Consider the following 20055-nt stretch of genomic DNA (forward strand, 5'->3'; position numbering starts at 1 on the left):
TTTGACAGGTGTTTGTGGAGGAATATGATCTACAGGAAATCATAGAAAATGTATTTATTTTCTTGATATAGTTTAGTAATTTTTAATTTTGTACTGCCTGGTTTATTTATACTTGCAGTTGAATATTGGTGTTTTTAATAAAAGTTATTAAACTTGTACATAGATAACATCAGTTCTGGATTTTATTTGTTTTATTTTTTATTGGTTCAGTTACTTTATTTGTACCCATGGATAGATTTGGTCTGCAGTGGAGAGTCAGCCATCCTCCATCCATGCACGCATTGTCAGTGCAATCACAGAAAATATATAAGCTTAATAAAAAATACTGAAGAAATAATGATACTATAATAACAGAGAATTCACTCGGCATCATGTAGGATAGCAAAGCTATGCTTTGTTATTCTGAGTAATGGCTGCTGGAACAAAGTTGTTTTGTAAACCGTATTGTTTTGCACTTTGGGACGAGAAGCTGAAAGTCACCATGCAAAGGGAGCAAATTGTCCAGTAAAATCATGCACAGCAATCGCTGTAATTGTGCTGTACAGTGATGCTGAGCTCAGCCGTGGCTCACCAATCTGCCCTTTCTGTCCTTCACAGATAAATATCAGTTCAATTCAAGTTTATATACATAGCACCAAATCACAGCAACAGTCATCTCAAAGTGCTTTATACTGTAAAGACTCTACAGTAATAGAGAGAAAACCCCAACAATCAGATGCCTCCCTATGAGCAAGCATGTGGTGACAGTGGGAAGGAAAAACTCCCTCTTAACAGGAAGAAGCCTCTGGCAGAATCAGGCTCAGGGAGGGGCGGCCATCTGCCATGACTGACTGGGGTCAGGGTTAGATTGAGGGTGGGGCGAAAGGACAAAAGATACATTCTGAGAGAGAGACAGAAATTGACACCGTGACACCAAAAGAAAGGATAAAATAGACTAAAAAAAAGCAGGATGAAACAATTGGTTTTATCAGTGTGGAGATTTTTTACACACATGTTGCTTCAAAGTTGAGTTTGGACTCAATAACTGTTCCAAGATATTTATAAGATCTTGTAATATTTGCCCTTTGTTTGATCACAGGAACAAACGATGGATCAAAACTTGTTTGGAGGGGCCCCCAGGTTTCTCACTCGCCCAAAGGCATTTTCGGTGTGTGTGGGCAAGGATGCCACACTCAGCTGCACAATTGTGGGCAGCCCGACTCCACTGATAACCTGGGAAAAAGACAAGCTGAAGCTGACGTCTGGAGGCCGCTTCAAGACTGTGGAAGATGGAGACGCTTATCGCCTGACCATCTATGACTTAACTCTGGAGGACAGTGGACAGTACATGTGCAGAGCTAAGAACAGCGTCGGTGAAGCTTACGCCGCAGTAACCCTCAAAGTGGCGCTGCCGACAGAGATGTCTCAGAAGGCCCCTGTTTTCATGGTGAAGCCTGCCTCTGCACGTGTTGTTTTGGGCGGTGATGTCGTTTTCCACTGCCGAGTTGCAGCTTATCCTGAGGCCAACTTTGAATGGGAAAAGGATGGGCGCTACCTGGGGGAGACCAACCGCATCAAGATCGTTTCTGAGAGCGATGGCAGCACTTTAAAGATCCAGTGCGTACGAAACCTGGACAGCGGCACTTACACCTGCAGGGCCCAGAACACTGTCGGCCGCGCACAAGCTGCGGCTGCCCTTGTTGTAGATGCTCAGGATTCCCACCGCCAAGCCGCAGATAAGAGCACTTCCCTTCTCTCTCACCTACAGAAGCGCAAAGAGGAGATCTCCATCTACCGCACTGAAGAAAGCAGCAGCTCCATTTCTTCCTCCTCCACAGCCAAAATCACGGATGCTTTCAGTTCTCTGGGCCTGGAACACGAGCTGCGAGCATCTGCCCTGGCGAAGCTTCCCAAAGGTGTATTCACTCGTACCTGCACTGTGACTGAGGGGAAACATGCCAAACTCAGCTGCTTTGTGACCGGTCACCCCAAACCACACATTATCTGGAGGAAGGATGGAACAAACATCAGTGAGGGCCGCAGACATGTCATTTATGAGGACCAAGCTGAGAACTTCATCCTGAAAATCCTGTACTGCAAGCAGACCGATAATGGCCTCTACACCTGCAATGCAACCAATATGGCTGGGCAGACCTACAGCGCTGTGTTAGTAACAGTCAAAGGTAAGCTATTACCATTTTTGAGCAATCACAGTTAAGAAAATTCTCCTGAAGTAAGTTTCTAGTAAAAATATGTTTGCATACTTCTAATAAGTATGCAGGGAAATATTAAGGCTGGCTTTACCTTATTTTTTTGATAATGCTAACAAATCTCAACACACTGTCTCTCTGTAGTACTCAGGTCAAAGACCCTAACCCTCTGAAGATACAAATGTTTATAAAAAGCTCATACTTATGTACATATTTAATAGTTTAGAAGTCATGAATCCTTTTCTAGGAGAAGTAAATGGTTTATTTGATGAGGATATTCTGAGCTGCATATTAATTTATTACACTGTTTATAACACTGTCATGGTGTATCTGTAATCTGCAGCATCCGTTGTACTTAAATATCATGTCCCCCATGCTGCAGTGTGACTCATTTGTATATTTTAATAGTTACAAACTGAGAGCAGTGCTTACTGGGAACTGCAATTACTCTTCTGAATCTTCTGGGTCTTGTTGTTTGGCTTTTAACAACAAGACTGAATTCTGGCTCATCTCCTGAAGTAAGGTGTTGTGTTGCAGCTATTTTCTGCTGGTGATGAGTAGTTCACAGTTGCTAAGATGGTCACTCACTCAGTAGATCACTTTGGCAAACTGCTGGTGTGACATCCCTCGGGAAGACGTTGGTCCAGGATATGAAGCTGTAGAGTTGGAGATTTTATTTCAGATATTAATTTCCAGTCAGTCCGACGTCGAGTGCCAAGCTGCTGATGTACCAGCTGAATTCAAAGTGCAGGAAAATTGGTTCTTTGTGTGATATTTACCCGGTAATTTGGTACTTTGCTGGAGTTTTGCAGAAAGCTTTGAAATGGAAAGAAGTTTTGCTATATGTGGCTAGAAAATAAATGGTAATGTAATGGCAAACACAGTATCCAGCACAGGAACTGCATGATATTCTTTATATATGCACTGGAGAAGTAGTTTGCTAATACTCATCCATTTATCCATTTTCTTTAGTACTTGTCCAGTTTAGGGTTTAGGGTTGAAGTTAAGCTGGAGTCTACCAGCTGTCAACGGGGGGATAAGCTGGATACACCCTAGACAGGGCTAACATACAGAAAAAGAAAGCTATTCACACTTACATTCACACCAAGAATCACCATTTAACTTAAAATGCATGACTCTGAACTTTGAGAGGAAGCCGGAGTGTCCGAGAGAGAACCCACACAGGCAAGGGGAGAACATGCAAAATTCACACATAAAGGAAGTGGATTGGAACAAGAATTTGGCCCTGTGACAGACTGTCCATGGTGTAACCTGCCCCTTGGATTTGGAGTTTATTGCCACTTCCAGTGATAAAACGTAATCTTATGTTTGCTTTGGAAGCCATCCTGTATTTGAATCTTTGCAGTGCCTGTTTGGCTGCTATTACAACCATGCTTGAAGCAAAAATATTCAGCATGTCAAGATGAAATTAACTCACCTAGTCTTTGGAGAGCACAGTTTAGGAAACATATTGGAAAATATGAATGCAAATGTTAAATATTTTATATGGCTATATTGAGTGCTCAGGTTGAACTTATCTGACTTCTTCCGTAACTTAAATCAGATTTTCTACACTTGATTCCTGAATTTAAATTTTCTAGTTTATCTCACTTTATTGATATTTCATCAGCCTGACATATATTTGAATATGTGGGTAAATAAATGTAGAAGTTAAGAGTGTGATGTAGTTCAGCTTTGGTTGAACATTCTGTCATATTTCCTTGTGCCAGAACCCAAAGTGCCATTCAGGAGAAAGCTTCAGGATGTGGAGGTGCAGGAAAAAACCTCAGCCACACTCATGTGTGAGGTGCCTCTTAGTTCCACTTATACCAACTGGTTCATGGAGGAAACGCGACTGCAGCAAAATGCTAAATATCGCATGGAGGAGGAAGGCACCCTCCGTCGTCTCACCATACACAACGTTACCACCAACGACGATGGAGTTTATATATGCGAGATGAAAGAGGGCAGTCGCACTGTGGCTGAGCTCACAGTCCTGGGTACGGTAGAGACTCTCTTTCTTTCCACTGTTCTTCTTCATTGTTTGTGCACTTATCAAGTGTAATTACAATTGTCTATATGCGTTTAATGTAAATATTACATGCATCTCATGTGGATACTTAATGCGACATGACCTGGTCTGTGAATGTTTACTACACTGGACCATTATTTACTGCTATGTCTATGTGAAAAATGCAGTTTTCAGTTCTGTTTTCTTCATCTCAAATCAGTTTCTTCTTATATCTCAGGTAACATAACTAAGAAGCTTCCTCGAAGGACAGTAGTTCCTGTTAGCGACACTGTCATCTTCTGCGTAGAGCTGGAACATCCCTATCCAGACACCTACTGGACTCGCAATGGCGAGAAGTTAAAAGAGGATTCACGTATTTCCATCGGCTGCGTGCTTAGACAGTACACACTCACAATTAGAGAATGCCAGGCAGAGGACTCTGGAGAAGTGGCCTTTGTGGCTGGAGACTGCAAGACATCCACCCGATTCTCAGTTACTGGTGGGTTAAATGCTGTTTGATACATTCTGATGATATCTGTATTAAATATACAAAATGTTTTGTGGCGATTATCCTTGATTTAAATTCAGTTTATTTTATTTATATCGTGCCAAATCATTTCAACAGTTGCCTCAAGGTGATTTTTATTGTAAGGTAAAGATCCTACAATATTAGAGAGAAAACCCAACAATCAGACAACCCCCTATGACCAAACACTTGGCAACAGTGGGAAGGAAAAACTCCCTTTTTAAAGGAAGAAAACTGCGGCTGGCAGGGTCACCCATCTGCTGCAATCATTTGGGGATGAGGGGAGGGGGACAGGACCCTTGGGTACATTTATTGAATTATACAAAACAGTGTATCTCGATATATTTCTTGTTGTTAGGTCAAATATCAGCATTTATTAAATACAAAAGAAGAACTGAAACTAGTACTTCAACTAAATAACATCACAATATTTTTCTCTAGCTGCCCGGAAGCATCCTCCCGATCCTCCAGTTGACGCTGTGGTGCAGAACAAAACAGAGTCCTCCATCACCATTCAGTGGTCTCCTCCTGACAGTGACCGCCCTGTCCCCATCAAAGGCTACGTTGTAGAGCGAAGGAAGGTTGGTACCCAAATGTGGCAGAGGTGCAATGCTGAAGAAACCATTGTCGCAACAGAGTTTACAATCTGCAACTTCACTGAAGAAGCTAGCTACCAGTTCCGTATCTCTGCCATTAATGACTTTGGGCAGAGTGCCTACCTGGAGGTACCTGGAACCTTCTACCTTGGTAAGACTGAATTCTCTGTAATTGTTGTCATTTATGTCTATGTTTGGTTTTTGTTCTTCTTCCTTAAAACCCTGTTTGCGGGCCTCTTTTCAGAACCCACTGCAGAAATCAGAAAAGGTCTGATTAACAGCGCTGCAGTCTCCGGTGAGGAATTCTCCATCTCTGTTGAGCTGTCTGCTGTTTGCTCAGGCTTCTGGTCCCTAAACGGACGCCTTTTGCGCAGCGGAGCCGACTACCTCATCACCAGGTCAAAAAACATACACACATTGCTCATCCGAGTTGTGACCATGGAAATGAACGGAACTGAAGTCAAGTTTGTGGGTGGAGGCTCACAAAGCAGTTGCATCCTCAACGTGAAGGGTACGCACTAGAGAAATGACCTCAGTCCTATTAATTTGTGTCTTTTTTGTGTTTTTTTCTTCCAATCAGTAATACCCTCTTACAGAGCAACTGCTTTCAGCCCCTTCTGTTAGGTTCACCAACAAATCCGATCATCTAGAGGTGGTGACCTGCAGTGCCCAAGCCACTGCTCAGCTGACTGTTGAGGTGTCAGATTATGACACACAGGTTAGTGATAGAAATATGTCAACAATTTGTTTTAGTTTTTGCCTTTACAGACTCTATTAAAACAGCTGTTTTAATATAACCATTTAACGTCTTTTTGAAAGAGCTTTGTAGATGTGTCAATAGGATATTTAATTATCCTAATTATACGTCTACATATTATTATTGTAGGGTCTACCTTAAAATATAAAGCTCCTTTAGGCGGCTGTTGTTGTGATTTAGCGCTGTATAAATAAAATTTAATTGACCTGACAAACACAAACAGCTTTACTTGAGTAATTTACTAAAGTACTGGTTTAATGTACTTGTATTTTAATTTAAGCACTTCTGTGTAGTGTTACTTCCTGCTTCTACTCTACAATATTTCTGATTCAAATTCTACATGATTAATAAGCTTACTTTAGGTATCTCAAATATATTTTGACCATACAACTTGTGCACTATTAAGTTACTTAATAGGATTATAACTTTTACGTCTGTATACATTTTTTCCATTTTACCTAACACAAAATTCTGTTTTAACTCTTGTGCAACACCTCTTTTCACTTTTCATTAAATATTCAAATTTCCTGTGAGCACCTTGTTCTTTGTCCTCCCATGCTACTTTATTTTAAAAAAATGATGCACCCTTTTCTGAATAATCTGCAAATGAGACACTTTTGTTTGAGTAATTCCAGTTAACATTAATAGCACATGTATGTATTTGTGTGATCCTACCACGTCTAATTTGGAAAGCATTTCTGTATTTCTTTCTTCAGGTGGTTTGGATGAAGAATGGACGGGAGCTAAAAATGGGCAAAAAGTATGAATATGTGATTAATGACCACAAGAGGATCCTGATGGTACACAACGTCACTGAGGAAGATGTGGGCATTTATGATTGTGTGTTACCTGATGACAAGATGTCCATGCAACTCACTCTTAAAGGTATATGTAAAAATTGCAGCTAACTTTACATCATTTTTTGCTTCAAATCACAATTAGGATTTTCCCAGAGATGATTTTTGTAACAGGAACTAGGTTCATGGTGCAAAACACCTCAAATGATTTACTGGAATGTGAGCTGCTCTGATCGCTTTTATCTTTGAGGCATCAAACAGATTCATTAGCTTGTCTCAAAAGAAACTGCCCATGCTTTCAAGGACAAAATAAAACAGGCAGAAATGGTCAGCTCTAACTCAAGTATGCTCTCTGTTTATTTTTCTGTTTTTAACAGTAAATGAACTTCCACATTAAGTGACTTCATCCTCACTCTAACCCATTACCCGAGTATTCCTGCCATTAAAAAAACAAAACAAATCCCCCCCATAAAAATGTGAAAGCCTAAAAAATTTAAATGCAAGAAAAAAACATCCATTAATTACAGGTGACATATTTTAACAGATGAGTTTTTTTCTAATGTAAATATCTCATAAAAACACAAGAACAACATGCAGGTTCAGTATAACCAAAAATCCAGAATCAGACTGAGAAAACATCATCCACATGTCACATGATATTGACCCACAGCAGTATACAATTCAAAGTAAAGTTAAAGAAAGTTTCTTCATCCTCTGCTGATCAACCCTCTGACCTGTGATGTGCTTTCTTATATTTAACAGGTCACTGTAAAGTGGCTGCTATCGGCTGGAATTCATGTATGATAATTTAATAACTGTTCCCTTTTACTTTATTAGAAAGGAAAGGAACACATGTTTAGTCTTTTTGTTTATTTAAATGTTTATTTTAAATTAATTGAAAATAAATCCTGAGAAGAAACTGCTTCTCAGGCTGGCCCTGTTGTTGGAAGTGGTTGGGTCGTGGCCAACCCTCTACTTAAACACGAGCTCCTGCGTTAACAATCCAACCAAAAAAAAACACATTTAATTTTTTTATTACACATAAGTCACATTGTAACCTCCTATTGCTTTTTCCCCCCTAAGATGAACCTGCCAAATTTCTAAACAAAGCCAGAGGTACCATGGGAATGTCATCGACTCTCAAAGGAGATCTTGAGCTGAGCTGTGAGGTTTCATCTGCCAGTGCTGCTGTTGTGTGGAAAAAAGATCAAATGGAGATCACTGAGGACCAAAGAACTACCATCATCTCCAAAGGGACTCAAAGGAAACTCATTATCAAGAGTGCCAAGAAGATTGATGAAGGACATTATTCATGTGAGACAGCAGCTGACAAAATCACATTCCAGGTTAAGATAAAAGGTAACGCTGCATGATGGCACAAGGCTGCTTTTTTTATGTTGCCTTGGGAGTATTTGATGGCACAGAAACTTCTTTTTTCCTCACAGAAACTTCAGCTGTAGCTGCCTTCTCCAACAAAGAGTCAGTCCAAAAGGAAGTGAAGGCCACTCTCTCCCAAAAAGCAACTCTTAGTTGTAATGTGTCAGATAGCAAGACAGAGGTGAAATGGTACAAAGATGGCAAGCTGTTGATATCCAGTAGGACCATATACTCAGAAGCAAAAGGCAACACTCGCCAGCTGGTGATTGAAAAGGTGGAGAAGAGTGATGCTGGAGAGTATACCTGTGAAGCTGGAGGGGACAAACTAGTCTTCAAGATATTTGTCACAGGTGGGACAGCCTGGTTGATTTATATCTAAAGATTTTTGAATATTTATAAATGTATACAATTCATAGCAATTTTCATGGTGTACATTTATTTATTTATTTATTTATTTATTTAGGACAGTGCATGCTAATGAACATAAATGTAAAAACAAATTACATGAATGTAAACATGCCAGATTATAGCCAAAGGCTAATTTCCATCTGTTGTCCTTAAACATAAAAAAAATAGACATAATAATTCATAAAAATTCATCATTCATTTATAATAAAAACTCCATCACCAAACTTACACATACATTTAATGATCTAAACCATCCACTATCTTGAAGTGCCAAAAATATATATGTTTAGATTTATCATATCATCCTATCAAGTGCTAAGTCTGTGTTTCATATTTTGCCTCTAAATTATTCCAATCATCTGTGATTTTAAAGCTTATGACAGCACTGCTTTTCTTACTTGTGTTACCCTCAGATTCCCAGTCAGCTTTCATCAACAAGGAGTCTATTCAGAAGGAGGTTAAAGCCACGCTTTCCCATAAAGCCACGCTGAGCTGTGAGGTGGTCGATACCAAGACAGAGGTGAAGTGGTACAAGGATGGCAAGTTAGTGACTTCCAGTAAGACAATCCATACTGAATCAAAGGCCAAGAATCGCCAGCTGGTGATTGACAGTGTGGAGAAGAAGGATGCTGGAGAGTACATCTGTGAGGCTGGGACTGAAAAGCTTGCCTTCAAACTACAGGTGGCAGGTAGGGACAATGATCTAACTGGTTTGATTCATGGGGCTTGCAGGTGCTGCAGAGAGAAAGAAATTTATCATCCATATTCATGGTCTCCCCAGACACACAGGTCCAGTCAGCTTTCTCTAATAAGGAGTCAATCCAAAAGGAAGTAAAAGCCACCCTGTCACAGAAAGCTGTTCTAAGCTGTGAGGTATCTGATAACAAGACAGAAGTGAAATGGTACAGGGATGGCAAGCTGCTGACTTCCAGCAGGACAATCCATACTGAGTCAAAGGGCAAGAATCGCCAGCTGGTGATTGACAGTGTGGAGAAGAAGGATGCTGGACAGTACATCTGTGAGGCTGGGACTGAAAAGCTCGCCTACAAACTACAGGTGGCAGGTAAGATTTTTTGAAATCATAGCATTACTTAGTTTCTATGTTTTGAATAAATATCACCTGATGTTTTTTCCTTTCATGACTCCTCATTCAGAGGCCCAATCAGTCTTCTATGATAAGGACTCTATACAAAAGGAGGTGAAAGTCACTTTGACCCAGAAAGCCACGCTGAGCTGTGAAGTTTCTGATTCCAAGACTGAGGTGAAGTGGTACAAAGACGGAAAGCTCCTGTCCTCCAGCAAGACTATCCACACAGAGTCTAAGGGCAAGAATCGCCAGCTGGTGATCGACAGCGTGGAGAAGAAGGATGCTGGAGAGTACATCTGTGAGGCTGGGACTGAAAAGCTCGCCTACAAACTACAGGTGGCAGGTAAGGGCAGTGGCCTAACTGGTTTCTAGTTTTTCCTCTTGAGTTATGCGCCTTATAGATATTAAACCTATTTGTTTCTGGACAGCAAAGAATTTGAATTTATTTTCATGGTTTCCATAGACACACAGGTCCAATCAGCCTTCTTTAACAAAGAGTCAGTGAAGAAGGAATTGAAAGCCACTATCTCTCAGAAGGCTGTCCTGAGCTGTGAAGTAGCTGACGCCAAGACAGAGGTGAAGTGGTACAAGGATGGCAAGTTAGTGACTTCCAGTAAGACAATCCATACTGAGTCAAAGGGCAAGAATCGTCAGCTGGTGATCGACAGTGTGGAGAAGAAGGATGCTGGAGAGTACATCTGTGAGGCTGGGACTGAAAAGCTTGCCTTCAAACTACAAGTGGCAGGTAGGGACAATGATCTAACTGGTTTGATTCGTGGGGCTTGCAGGTGCTGCAGAGAGAGAGAAATTTATCATCCATATTCATGGTCTCCCCAGACACACAGGTCCAGTCAGCTTTCTCTAATAAGGAGTCAATCCAAAAGGAGGTAAAAGCCACCCTGTCACACAAAGCTGTTCTAAGCTGTGAGGTATCTGATAACAAGACAGAAGTGAAATGGTACAAGGATGGCAAGCTGCTGAGTTCTAGCAGGACAATCCATACTGAGTCAAAGGGCAAGAATCGCCAGCTGGTGATTGACAGTGTGGAGAAGAAGGATGCTGGAGAGTACATCTGTGAGGCTGGGACTGAGAAGCTGGCCTTTAAGATACATGTGCAAGGTATGACTCTATGGATGTCACACTTATAATAATGTAGTGCAACGTGTAAAATATATTTTAGATCGTTTAATGCAAAGCCTTCTTCACAAAAAAATGTTTTTGTGTTTGCATTGAATACATTGTTGGTTGCTTCAGTTGTGGGATGCAGTATTTGGTTTAATTTGATAAAAATTGTTCCAGCCTTTGAGTAGAAAATTGAGTTTTGTTGTTCAAATGACCTGCTGAGCTCCATGTTTTGGTCTCTGGTTACAAGATCTGGTATCTTTAGCTGGTTATTTGTCAGGTTCTGGTTATCTGAGTTATCATGTATTTGCTGTGCGTTTTTTGTGTGCTTTCAGTTGAACTGTTGTTTTCGTACAGATAATTGTACTGTCACCTTACTCCATTATAGTTAACTTCTGCTGAAATCCATGCTAAATCTATTTTCCTCAACAAAGAGTCAGCCTACAAGGAACTTAAAGCTACTGGTTCTCAGAAAGCAATCCTGAGCTGTGAGGTAGTTGATAATAAGACAGAGGCGAAATGGTACAAAGATGACAAGCTGCCAAATCCCAGCAAAGCAGATCACATGGATTCAAAGGGCAGGATTTATTAAATGGTGATTGACAATGTAGAGAAGAAAGATGCTGGAGGTTGTATGTGAGAAGCAAGAAGTGAAAATTGGGGATGTAACATACAGGTTAAGTGTTTTAACACCTAAAAGAGAAGTACACACAAATTATATAACAAAAACTATGTAATAGTTATTGTCATTACTGTTATTTTCGTAACTATTAAAAGTTAATATTACAATAACTCACTGACTCCTGACTCATAAACCATCATACATCAATGTTGAATTTAAAGAGAAAAAAAGACAGATGACTGTCTGGGCTCTTTGTGTTGCTCTGAGTGGAGCTGAGTTGAAGCTGGTGGGCATTAAGTTTGGAGCTTTTAGGTGGGGCATTGTAAAGGCGTTGTACGGAAAAGGAGAGTACTGGAACACAAAGCAAGAACATGACAATAATCATGCTCTTATAATAATCTTTGGTTGTGAAAATTGTAATTTAGACATTACAGTCAATCAGCTGCTCTGACTCGGCATTTACATAGATTTATACATTTATATAGATTTTTTTTATACTTTATGAATTCTTTGTTTAGGTTTATTTGAGTAAAAATTTTTTGTTTTTGGTTTGGTGGAATTGCAGATGTTTTTACATATTTGCATATTTTGTGGTCACGTTAGATTTTAGCTGTGAAATATTGTTCCCTGGTTTTGGCTGTGCTACGTATTTATCCACTTTGTTGCTATGAAAATTGATTTTCTAGGTTATATTTATCTCACATCACACTTAAACTGTTAAATGTTAAATTAAATTGTTACATTGCCATGACATTAATCACTGTTATTTCTGCAGAGATCCAAGTCAAGTCTGCCTTCTCCAGCAAAGAGTCTATCCAAAAGGAGGTGAAAGCTACTCTCTCTCAGAAAGCCACTCTCAGCTGTGAGGTATCTGATATCAATACAGAGGTAAAATGGTACAAGGATGGCAAGCTTCTGACTACCAGCAAGACAGTTCATGTAGAGTCAAAAGGCAGGAGTCGGCAGCTGGTGATCAACAGTGTGGATAAGAAGGATGCTGGGGAGTACATCTGTGAGGCTGGGTCTGAGAAGCTGCCCTTTAAGATACAGGTGTTAGGTAAGCTCAATAAGTTGTCCCTAGTACTTTCCTACTGTATGTTAATGAGCTTTAAAATAGTCTTGGTGTGTAGTATTTCTGCCAGATTGCCTCGTTTGTATCCAGTAAGTTGAGTCATAGTTGCTTAAAGTTTTTTGCATTTCACATTGATTGATGTGTTTTTTTTTCTCCATTTGCTGGTCAGAAGCCCCAGCTGGCTTCTCTAACACGGAGTCAGTCCAGAAGGAAGTGAAAACTTATCTCTCACAGAGAGCCACGCTTAGTTGTGAGGTTTCAGATTCCAAGACAGAGGTAAAGTGGTACAAGGATGGCAAGCTGCTGACTTCCAGCAAAGGAGCCCACATGGAGTCTAAGGGCAAAACTCGTGAGCTGGTGATAGAAAAAGTGGAGAAAAAGGATGCTGGAGAATATACTTGTGAGGCTGGAACAGAGAAGCTGGTATTTAAGTTGCAGCTAACAGGTACATTTATTTTAAATGTAACACATGTTGCCAATTGATTACCTCTTATTTGTACAAAGTACTGAAAAGAAGTTCTTCTTTCTAGATTTAGCCATAAAGTTCCAGAAGAAATCTGTCAAGGACACATGTGTGGTTCAAGCAAGTGAAAGCATTGTTTTATCCACTGAGCTGACCGCAGAGGGTGGTAGTGTGAGATGGTTTAGAGATGGCGTGGAGCTCAAGGAGAGCAGCAAGTATGAAATGAAAAAAGAGGGCCTTTCTCGTACTCTGATAGTGAAATCTGCAGAAATGAAAGACAGTGGAGCCTACTCTTGTCAAACTGCGGATGATAAACTGGAGTTCAAAGTTCAAGTTAAAGGCAGGTCATAGAAAACTCTTAAACACAACTCTCATGCATCTGCAGATGCCAGATTTTTCTTTGAACTTTTCCCTCTCGTGCTTTCTTCTCAGATTCAGCTTTGAAGTTTGTTCTCCCTTTGAAACCTGCCACAGTGGAACTGGGAGGTACACTAAGCCTGATTTGCGAACTAAATCAAGCTTCAGGGGATGCTGTATGGCACCATAATGGCCATGAGATTAAACCTGGAGGCAGGTTCTGTGTCAGAACAGATGGTGCTAGGCGAATTCTCACTGTGACTGGCATGACTAAGGAAGATGAAGGAGAATACAGCTGCGAATGTAGAAATGACAAGACATCTGCTAAAGTTTCCTCTAAAGGTAATTAACTAGTTTAACTAAAAAAAACAAACCATCTTTCCAGGATGGAAGCCATTTCTTTTATATAATTATGCTTTATTCCTTGCAGCACCAAGATTAGTGAGGCTGGTCACCAAACTGAACAACGTGGTTGCAACTGAGGGAAAAGATGCTGTTTTCAAGTGTGCCGTCAGCCCAGCAGACGTCAGCGTCAGATGGTTCCACAACAGTATCCCCATCATTGCTGGGCAGAAGTATAAGCTTGAGCAAGGTGGTGGCAGCCACTCTCTTACCATCACCTCAGTCACTCAGAAAGATGCAGGAGAGATAAGTGTTGATGCAGAAGGCAAAAGCTGCAAAGCTACTCTACAAGTGCAACGTAAGATAATAATGGGAATTCTTGTTTAAGTGTTTATATAAATGAACACGTACTTCCATCTAACATTCTTTGTGTCCCTTCCAGATGAACCTGTGACTTTCAAGAAAAAGCTAGAAAACCTGACAGTGGAGGAGCAAAGCGAAGTGAGGCTGGAAGTGGAGCTCAGTAAGGCATCGGATGAAGTCAGGTGGATGAAGAACAGTGTAGTGCTGCAACCTGCAGGAAACATGGAGATTCGGGTAGAGGGAGCTAAGCAGGCTCTGGTCTTCAAGAGTGTGACTTATGCTGACCGTGGCATCTACTCTTGCGAAACTCTGGATGATAAGACCCAGGCCAAGCTCAGCGTGGAGAGTAAGGCTCATCAAGATTAATGTTTTAAATACAGAATATGATGTGCATATCATACAAGAAGAAGAATGTCATTGTCATGGCGCTTGTTATCACAAAATCAGTCCTACATGTTAACACTCTTTTCCTTTTCCCTTCAGTGAAGAAGATCCAGGTAATAAAGGGTCTAACAGAAACCAAGGCACGTGAAACTGAGACAGTAACACTTGAGGTAGAACTCAGTCAGGCCAATGTTGAAGGCTCCTGGAACAGAGACAGGGTCAAATTAAAGTCAGGGCCAAACTGCCATATCACAGCTCAGGGAAAGAAGCACATCCTGACGTTGTCCAGTCTCAAGCAGGAGGATGCAGGAATGATTTCCTTCCAGGCAGAAGGCGTGCATACTTCGGCTAAACTGATCGTCACAGGTAACGGTGGGCTCATGTTTGTCCTGATGAGGTCTAGGTTTCCTAAAAAAGTCCAGTCTAAAAAAGTCTAATGTGCTGATTCTACAGAGGCTCCTGCTATGATCTCCAAACCTATTATGGATATGAGTGTTCCTGAGAAGGAGAAGGTTACGTTTGAATGTGAAGTGTCCAGAGCGAATGCAGATGTTAGATGGTTCAAGGTGAGAAATTATTAGTGTCTGCTGATTTAAAAGTGTGCAGTACATATGTAACATTTTGAATAACACCGAATCTGCAGGATGAGGTGGAACTAAAACCGGGAAAGAACTTTGCTATTCATTCATTGGGCCAAAAGCGCACTTTGGCCATCAACAAATGCTCCCCTGAAGATGGAGGCACATACATCTGCCGTACTACTGATGATAACACCTCCGCCAAGCTCACTGTTCATGGTAATTACTAATTATGCCACAAAGTAAGGAAATCAGTAAGGTACAATTAATCTGGGTTCAGTTAAGTTTTCTGTACTTGGCGTCTTTTTCCTGCAGCCAGAGATATCAAGATCATTAAGAAGCTGGCAGATTTGGAGGTCATGGAGAAGGAGAGTGCGAAATTTGTCTGTGAAATCTCACACGATGAAGTGGAGTGCCAGTGGTACAAAGGAAACACAAAACTCAAAGCCACTGACAACATAAAGATGAGGCAAGAGGGTAAGGCCTCAAGAAATTGGAAAACCATTTTAATTAAGCTAAGCATGTAATGCTACAGGATTCGCCTTAATAAAGATTGGGAATAATAAGGACGTTTTCATGATGATGTCTGTTTCTAATTCCAGGCAGAACTTATGTGCTGCTTTTCAAGTCTGTTACCCCAGAAGATACGGGTGAAATTAGGTTTACAGCTGAGAAAGCATCTTCAACTGCTAAACTTAAAGTGAAAGGTAAACGAATGTGTGTTCTGTGCACTAAAATCACATAACACTGAATGCATGGTTGCATGGTAATAGCTTATCAGTCCAATGCTGTTACACGCCGCGATGTTCAGTGTGGCTGCAAATGGATTATTTCTTCTCACTGTGTTAAGAGCTCTTAGAAAATTGCAAACAATAAAACACACATTTAAATTTGATGAACAGCTTGACTTCTGTTAGTCGGTTATTCTCCCAGAATGCGTCCACATCATTTACTGATACAAACAATAAAACTTGGGGAAATATCTTTCTAAGAGAGTCACCACACTGTGCCATTCTGCATATATTTATTCTTTATATTGGTAAGATATAAAATCCATTTGCAACTTCACATTCACATTGTCACTCCTCATTGAAGCTTGATGGCAAAATGCGCACTCAACAACAGCACAGCTTTACAGTTTTATAATTTTATACCAGAGAAAAAGCATTCTTTTTGTTTTTGTTTTTAATGGGTGATGGCTTATGAAGATTGCATCTCAAAATCTCCAGCAGTACAAGAATGTGATTTAATTGTGAAACAGATTACTTGTACCCACGATGCAGTATTGTTTCACCAGTTTTTTAGTCTGCTGCTATGTGATTTCTTGGCAACATGCTGGCACCATAATATATGTTTTGTGGATATAAATTAGATATTGTTAGGGCAGCACAGTGGAGCAGTTCACGGCATGAAGGTCCTGGGTTTGAATCCACCACCTGGCTGTGGCCTTTCTGTGTGGAGTTTGCATGTTCTCCCTGTGGCTTCCTCCCACAGTTCAAAGACATGCAGTTGGTGGGATTGGGTGAACTGGTGATTATAAAGTGCCCACAGGTGTGAATGGTTGTCCATCTCTCCGTGTTAGCCCCGTGACAAACATGCAGGATAGCCTCTTGCCCTATGACAGCTATGATAGGCTCCAGCCTAGGCAACATAATGACATCAACAATATGTGGTGTAGATAAGACTTCAGGGGCCTAAGATGCATTTGTGCCAATTTTGTTTGATCAACTACTGATTGTGAAGGAGGATTTTTTGGGCAAACAAACAGATTTTGTGTGTTATAGTAACATGTACGGTGGCCCTGAGAAGCCACACGGACTGCAACTTAAGAAAACACCAGCAATAAGAAAAACGCTGCAAAAGCACACAAAACACAACGGAAATAGGGAAAAACGACAATGGAAATAGGAAAAAACAAAACAGAAATAGGAAAAACAACAACAGAAATAGTACAAACGAAAACAGAAAACAGATTTCCAAAAGCAGAAGGGAAGTGTTTCTGGGGAGACAATAACCCGACAGACCAGTTGCAGGAACCAAAATATGCTAAGAATTGCGCTGGAGACACTTAAAAGATCTATCGGTTTTGTGAGGAAAGAAAAGATGAGAGGTAAGTGTGTTAGCCTAACTATTAGCCTAAAAATCCATCATCAGTATTATATGAATCATGATAAAACACACCTACCATGTTTTGGGTTCCTGAAACTGGTCCGTCTGGTTATTGTCTCCCCAGAAACACTTCCCTTGTCTTTTTTCCTATTTCCGTTGTCGTTTTTCCTATTTCCGTTGTGTTTTGTGTGCTTTTGCAGCGTTTTTCTTATTGCTGGTGTTTTCTTAAGTTGCAGTCCGTTTGGCCTCTCAGGGCCACCGTAAAGATAAGATATTTAGTGCATCTGATTCGTTAATTTCTATTAGTATAAAAAGATCATTTGATTCTGAAAGAGAATAGCTGTCTACTTTTGTGTCAGTTGCTGTAACTTGCTGTTACTTGCATATATGGACTAATTTTATGTTAGTGTCATTATATATTCTTTCTTTTTTCTTTAGCTTTTGCAAAACATGTTGGATCTCAATGCAAGCATTAATATATCATCAAAAGCATTAATATGCCATAAGATTCATATACCATCTGAAATTACTTTAACTTATGCATAGACACCGGCAAACCCTTTGCAGTAATGTCCCTTTGCGGCACACATAATAGTTTTCATTGATTAAGTGTTATTGTTACTGTAGAGCTTCCTGTGAAGTTTGTGAAGCGACTCAGGGATAAGATAGCGATGTATAAGCATCGTGGTCATCTTGAATGCCAAGTGTCACGTGCCAGTGCAAAGGTGAAGTGGTACAAGAACAAGACGGAGATCAAACCCAGCAAGAAGTACGAGATCAAAAGCGAAGACCTGTACCGAAAGCTCACCGTTAATGATGTGGACTCTGGGGATGAAGACACGTATACCTGTGATGCCACTGATGACAAGACATCCTGTAAACTGCTTGTGGAAGGTAAAACAGTGGATTGTGACAATAGTTCATTTTAAACTTAGTGCCACTGTAAATGTAAATACTTTCTCATTATATCCTCAGAAAACAAGCCATCAGTGTTCAATTCAATGAGGTGTATGCCAATCTGAAACAGTGTACTAATGGGAAATATGTGTATAATAGGTTCTTAATATGTTATCTCTCAGCTGTTCTGTAACAAGCCTGACCTACTAAATTAATTAACATTGAAGTTGAAATTTTAAGATTTTTCTTAATCTAAATGGGTAACTAAACTTTAGTGCAACCTGTTTTTAGTTTTGCTGATGTGTTGAAGTTTTATGTTGGGAATTTTCTGGCATTAAAGAAAAAAAGGGCCTTTGTGCATGTACCACAGTGTGGGGTACAGTGTATGAAGTCACAGGATGTTAATTGTCCTTTGCGTTGCTCTGGATAAATGAAAGTCTTATACTTAAATACAGTTATTTTGCATATGATGTGTGGTGTTTCCATCCTATAAAGTAAGATTTATAATTCCAAACCCATTGCTAATAGTTGGTAGCGATAATAGTTGCAAGCAGCATTAGAAAAATAAATCCCTTATATGAGCTATAGCAATAAAAATTCACATGTCAACTTGATTAAATATGGGCAAGCATATAGGCAGTCATATGTGTAATGTCATTAAACTATCACATTATATTTGAATATCATTGATGAATGTTTACACATGCTAATAGATCATGCAGATGGTTGTGCATATTTTAGCAAGTCAAGTAAACAATCAGTAGGGCTAGACCAATAAATCCTAACGGTGAATACATCAGATAGCATCAGGAGAACATGCTATAAACAAATCGTGTCTGTGGAGAATATTGATGAAGTTATATATCAGCACATGAAACACATCTCTCAATATGAAATTTAAAAAACAAACAAGCTATAAAACAGTAAAAATCTGAGGGATCCCTAATCAAGATTGTTTGCTTATATTTTGTTTTGACCTTTGAACTCTCAGATATCCTTATCAACCTTAAATTCCATCAACCCTGAAGCTACACTTGATAAGTGTGGCCTCGGGGTTGGCCTCAACCTTTAGTTCATTTCATTTACACACACAGCCCACTTTGGCTTTGTGTAGGCCGGACCAGTGAAACTCCCCTATCTGACACTGTACTGAACATTAACTACAAATTTAAGCAATGAGATAATCTTAATATAAAAAAGAAGCACAATTTCAACAGTATGTCTCAGTTTTTCTACATGATATAGAAATGCTGTAATAAATGAAATAAATCTGTCAGCATGACTTTTTGGGCTTAAAATTGTAAGTAAATGTGTAAAATTACAGAATTTCTACTGTTTAATTACTTTGTTGCCATCAGGGAGGTCTTTGTCAATTGGAAACGCTGTAAAACATATGAAAATACAATCCTTCTTTACATTTTCCAAAGTTAAACAACGGGCTGGATTGGAGTCTTCGCCATGCTGATTCTGGCCCCTGGGCTTTATGTTTGACACCCCCGCTTTAGTTGTTGTAAAGTGACTTTCATGCAAAAAATGGATGCCAGTTCTTAATTCCTGGGAAAAAATGTGAAGTATTTGCAGTTGATGAATTCTTTTCACTGAACCATTCTCTTTTTATGATCCCTTCAGAGCAGTCCATCAGCATAGTGCGGGAACTTAGTCCAGTAGAAGTCACAGAACCCTTTGCAGCTGTTTTTGAAGTGGAAATCAGTATGGAACTGGTGAAACCTCCTGTATGGACTTTGAATGGAGTTGCTCTGCAGGAGGGGCCTGATGTCGAAATGGAGAAAGAAGGCACGATGCACCGTCTCACTTTCAAAAAGACTAAAGCATCAATGACGGGAACTGTACAGTTTACAGCTGGGAAAAGCAAATCTTTAGCCCAGCTCACAGTTAAAGGTAAAAGTTTTCAGTGTTGTGTTCACACAGAAAATTCTGTATGTATACACAGAAAACTTCCATTATATTTGAGCTGAGTCTAATCAGGCATTGTTGCTC

General features: G+C 40.0%; 1 protein-coding gene across 1 annotated transcript in view; it reads left to right on the forward strand.

Moving 5' to 3' along the window:
* Window positions 1-20055, forward strand: part of obscnb (obscurin, cytoskeletal calmodulin and titin-interacting RhoGEF b) — a 59142-nt gene that overhangs the window by 343 nt on the left and 38744 nt on the right. Inside the window, exons 2-28 of the mRNA XM_039602475.1 lie at window positions 1079-1426; window positions 1748-2162; window positions 3920-4189; window positions 4439-4699; window positions 5168-5473; window positions 5567-5833; window positions 5934-6040; window positions 6796-6964; window positions 7960-8235; window positions 8322-8603; window positions 9075-9350; window positions 9443-9724; window positions 9816-10091; window positions 10212-10493; window positions 10586-10867; window positions 12268-12549; window positions 12734-13009; window positions 13095-13367; window positions 13460-13726; window positions 13815-14084; window positions 14169-14435; window positions 14573-14839; window positions 14927-15039; window positions 15117-15270; window positions 15367-15528; window positions 15654-15758; window positions 19687-19956. Of these exons, the coding sequence (XP_039458409.1) occupies window positions 1088-1426; window positions 1748-2162; window positions 3920-4189; window positions 4439-4699; window positions 5168-5473; window positions 5567-5833; window positions 5934-6040; window positions 6796-6964; window positions 7960-8235; window positions 8322-8603; window positions 9075-9350; window positions 9443-9724; window positions 9816-10091; window positions 10212-10493; window positions 10586-10867; window positions 12268-12549; window positions 12734-13009; window positions 13095-13367; window positions 13460-13726; window positions 13815-14084; window positions 14169-14435; window positions 14573-14839; window positions 14927-15039; window positions 15117-15270; window positions 15367-15528; window positions 15654-15758; window positions 19687-19956 (6796 nt within the window). The 5' untranslated portion in view covers window positions 1079-1087. The remainder of the gene's footprint in view (window positions 1-1078; window positions 1427-1747; window positions 2163-3919; window positions 4190-4438; window positions 4700-5167; window positions 5474-5566; window positions 5834-5933; window positions 6041-6795; window positions 6965-7959; window positions 8236-8321; window positions 8604-9074; window positions 9351-9442; window positions 9725-9815; window positions 10092-10211; window positions 10494-10585; window positions 10868-12267; window positions 12550-12733; window positions 13010-13094; window positions 13368-13459; window positions 13727-13814; window positions 14085-14168; window positions 14436-14572; window positions 14840-14926; window positions 15040-15116; window positions 15271-15366; window positions 15529-15653; window positions 15759-19686; window positions 19957-20055) is intronic.

This window comes from Oreochromis aureus, linkage group 18, assembly GCF_013358895.1.
Source record: "Oreochromis aureus strain Israel breed Guangdong linkage group 18, ZZ_aureus, whole genome shotgun sequence".
In the NCBI taxonomy this organism is placed as follows: domain Eukaryota; kingdom Metazoa; phylum Chordata; class Actinopteri; order Cichliformes; family Cichlidae; genus Oreochromis; species Oreochromis aureus.